The sequence below is a fragment of the Zea mays genome, chromosome 2, assembly GCF_902167145.1.
Source record: "Zea mays cultivar B73 chromosome 2, Zm-B73-REFERENCE-NAM-5.0, whole genome shotgun sequence".
In the NCBI taxonomy this organism is placed as follows: Eukaryota; Viridiplantae; Streptophyta; class Magnoliopsida; order Poales; family Poaceae; genus Zea; species Zea mays.
The window spans coordinates 219,518,192-219,522,224 of record NC_050097.1 but is presented as its reverse complement, the minus strand read 5'-3'; the positions used below and the strand labels follow the sequence as shown (position 1 = coordinate 219,522,224).

The 4,033-nt window shown below is 55.6% G+C and overlaps 1 protein-coding gene across 1 annotated transcript; it reads left to right on the top strand.

Moving 5' to 3' along the window:
* The first annotated feature begins 338 nt into the window (after window positions 1-338).
* Window positions 339-1,976, top strand: LOC100284600 (uncharacterized). Its single transcript, NM_001398689.1, has 3 exons — window positions 339-712; window positions 806-935; window positions 1,070-1,976. Exons 1-3 carry the CDS (start codon window positions 580-582, stop codon window positions 1,752-1,754), a joined length of 948 nt encoding a protein of 315 aa, NP_001385618.1. The 5' UTR covers window positions 339-579; the 3' UTR covers window positions 1,755-1,976.
* The last annotated feature ends 2,057 nt before the right edge of the window (window positions 1,977-4,033 follow it).

Here is a 4,033-nt window from a genome sequence, read left to right as displayed (position 1 = left end):
CAAGTACAACTAGCATACCAAGTCAAACAATAGTAATAAGGAACAACGTAGCCAAAACAAATAAGATGTATCCCAGGTGAAGACGGTGGAGTGACGCCGGCTCCGTACTCCGTTGTGTTACGGGTCTATATACTCTATCGTAGTCTCTCCTCTACATATTTGACTCATCTAGTGAAGTACTATTGCTAGCCGCCTTGTTGGCCATAGCCCACAGTCCCGCTCCCACACACGCAAAAGGTCATCGTGCGCTGTGTGCTTTAGGCTCGATCTGGCCGCGGCGGACACCGTCCGTTATATATACACGCCTCCGCCTCCCATGCATGGACACCCGCCTTGTCCTCAGGCCGCGGCCATAACCAGCGCACCACCTCTGCTGATCTCTTGTTCTTGTACGGCGCCGGCGTGGTGGCTAGCTAGCAGCTGTAACTTCCACCACCAGTACTCAGTACTCACATCGAACACACACGAACCATCAATAACCCCTCTGCAGGCTGAGGGAAACGTGAAGGCCAGGCCAGCTGTGTTCTGCTCACGGAGATCGGACGAAAGACAGCTTAGGTCCTTGATCGTGAACACACCATGGCGAGGCCGCCGTGCTGCGACAAGGAGGGCGTCAAGAAGGGCCCGTGGACGCCGGAGGAGGACCTCGTCCTCGTCTCCTACATCCAGGACCACGGCCCCGGCAACTGGCGCGCCGTCCCCACCAGAACCGGTACGCGCTAGCTTTACTGCATATGATGCTTGATACTAGCACAAGTAGTTTACTACTATAGAACTTGGGAGACCTCATCCGTGGCGGATCCAGGGCTGATGCGGTGCAGCAAGAGCTGCCGGCTTCGGTGGACCAACTACCTCCGGCCGGGCATCAGGCGCGGCAACTTCACGGAGCAGGAGGAGAAGCTCATCGTCCACCTCCAGGCCCTCCTCGGCAACAGGTACGGTGCGGGCGGGCGGCCGGATCGGAGGTTTATTATTTAATTAATTAATTTGCTGACGATCATCGAGTGTGGCGGTGGTTGGCTCATGGCTTGTCGTCCCGGAACGCATGGACTGCACTGGTGCGCTGTAGGTGGGCGGCCATCGCGTCGTACCTGCCGGAGCGGACGGACAACGACGTCAAGAACTACTGGAACACGCACCTCAAGCGCAAGCTGCAGGCCGGCAGCGGCGACGGCGACGGCGACGGGGCGGCCAAGCCGCCGGCGCACAGGCCGCCGCCGTCCAACTCCAAGGGGCAGTGGGAGAGGAGGCTGCAGACGGACATCAACCTGGCGCGCCGCGCGCTCCGCGAGGCGCTCACCCCGCTCGGCGACCTCAAGCCGCAGCCGCAGCGCGACGGCGGCGGTGACAGCCCGGCCTCGACCTCGTCGTCGCAGTGCTCCCCGCCGCCAGCGCCTGCCGCCGCGGGGCCGTACGTTCTCACCGCGGACACCGTCTCGCGGATGCTGGACGGATGGGCCGGCTTGAACGGGAAGCGCCGCGGCGGGGCTCCGGGCACGCCCGGCGGCGCCGAGACCGCGTCCACCGGGTCCTCCTCGGAGGTGTCGTACGGCGGTGGCACCGCCGTCGTCGCGCCGGCCGCTGGTGGCCCGGTGTTCGAGTACGAGACGAAGCCGCCGGCCGCGCCGTTCCAGCTGATGATGCCGCTGTCTGCGATCGAGTCGTGGCTGTTCGACGACGACACCCACTTCCACCGTCCTGTCCAGAGCGCCAGCTTGCTGGACGCCGCCCCCATGGATTATTACCTGTTGTAGCTAGCGTGTCCAGCAGCTGATCCAGACCAAGCTAATCCGTTCAAGCAAGGAAGTCGGTGGCTGATTAGTCGGCTAGCTAGCTACCTGTTTCTAAAGTTGTTAGTTTTCATTATATTTAGCCTTTTCTTTTCTAGGTGGGTAAAAGTTGAGTGCGTACTTCCCCTTGTGCAAGCTGCATGTTGCATGGGAAAATAACATATATAGCTCTTGCTTGAGACCACTAAGAGCATCTCCAAGAGACTAGCTAAATAGTTTGTCAAGCTAAATTTTAGCTACTTAATAGCAAAATAGCTCTTCAACAGGCTAGCCATTTAACTTGACAAGCTATCCGGCTCTCTAAATTAACTACCCCACTAGCCAAATTTGGCTAGCAAATCTCGCTAGCCAAGCCAACTTGCACGTTGGAGAGTCTGTTGGAACGGGATGTTATATTTAGAGTTTAATCTTTATAGAGTGACAAATAAAGAGTCAAATAGAGAGTCAAAAATAAAGAGTTTAACATATATATACTTTTAACGCGGGCCGGACTTTGGATTCAGACTAGCTACAAGCAGGAACGTGAGATTTATTCTTTCTTCTTCTCTGGTACCGTATCGGCAAAATAAACAGAACCACATGAAGGCTTGTTCGGTTACCTCATAATTTATATGAATTAAAATAAATTGGATAAATTTAAATTCTAAGCAAGTTAAATTTTTTCAAATTATATTTAATCTATATGTAATAAGAATAACCGAACAAAAGTATGAATGGTTTCATGCGCGTCGTCACAGCTAGCTAGCTCGACCGTGTGCCAGCTTACGGAACGCAGCGCGTCTGTGATCATCACACGGGGTTAACACAACACAACTAGCCGTGGGCTGGCCAGGACGACAGAGAGAAAACAAAAAAGAAAAAGAAAAGAAAATCAGGCAGGCCAATCCGCCAATGCACGGTTGTCGTGTGGCCCACCTGCACACAGTAGCGCGTGTATCCTGGCATGCAGTTCGGCGAGCTTCGCTAGCTTTCCCAGGCTGGCGGGCCGGCCATCACCGGCACGGCATGTTTCTCCATTAACTGCTCGCCGAGACCCCACACAGGCGCGATGGATGCACGCAATTGCAACCGGAGCACGCACGTCTAGTTCCGAGCACCGGAGTCCGAAGGTGGCATGTCGTCGCAGACCGATCGTCCGTGATCCGTCGACCGGCTGGCCAACTTTTTTTTTTGCAAAATGGCCATTTTCGGGTTTTTTTTCCACAATTATATCCCTGACAGTTTCATTTTAAAAAATAGACCCTATGCTCGGCGCCATCATCATTGGCGCCGAGCCTGTGTGTGCCGGCGCCAATAATATTGGCGCCTGTCTGCCTGACGTGGATGTCTGGCTGGCCATGACGTGTCAAGGGGTCGGCGCCATAGATCTTGGCGCTGACCCCCCTGGCAGCGGCAGTACACGTGTCAGGAGGTCGGCGTCATAGATCTTGGCGCCGACCCCCTATATTCAACGCGGATCAAATTCTAACCCTAATTTTGACCCGTGCCCACGCCCTGTTCGCCAGTCGCCGCGCGCGCCCTGTTCGCTTGCGCCGCCCGCCCGCGCCACCTCGGCCCCGCCCGCGCCGCCCTCCCACCGCGATGCCCCTCCCACCGTGCCGCCGGAGCCCGCACCGCGCCGCCCCCGGTCGGCCCCACCCGCACCGCCCCGCCCCGCAAGCTCCGCCGCGCCGCCCCACAAGTGCCGCCGCCCAGTCCCGGCCGCGCCCCACAAGTGCCGGTACTATTCGATGGTAGACCCTCCTTGAGTGATGTGTTTACAAAGGCTAAACAAAAGCTAGGTTACCATGAAGATGATGACATTGCGGTTGACGGAGTGCTTAATATTGGTCATCCACCAAATGTCATAAGACGAGTCATCCCAATTGATTGTCAACTGGATTGGGATAATTATATTACTTCGGCTATGAAGACCCATTTGCAACTCATGGAGGTTGTGGTGCGTCCGGTTGTAGTAGACCGTCCCCCTGAAGACTTTGATCGTGCTATCGATGACGTGCCAACTGTTCCTGATGCTCAATCTGGCCCCAATTTGATCCCATTAAGTCAGCCAGGAGATGGTCTGCAGACAGATTTAGCTGCGTGTATCCCTTTGGCACAAACCAATTGCAGTAAGTCTTATTGGCATTACATCTTCATTTTGGACCATGAGCACTTTGCTCATTCCATTTGACGTGGGACTGATCATCTTGTACATGTTGCAGGAGAGACCCCTACTCTTGTGGTTGATCCTCAGACCGAGG

Coding starts and splice junctions, on each gene's coding strand:
- LOC100284600 (NM_001398689.1), top strand. CDS start 580: ATGGCGAGGCCGCCGTGCTGCGACAAGGAGGGCGTCAAGAAGGGCCCG. Junction 713..805: donor CGCCGTCCCCACCAGAACCG/GTACGCGCTAGC, acceptor TGGCGGATCCAG/GGCTGATGCGGTGCAGCAAG. Junction 936..1,069: donor CAGGCCCTCCTCGGCAACAG/GTACGGTGCGGG, acceptor GGTGCGCTGTAG/GTGGGCGGCCATCGCGTCGT.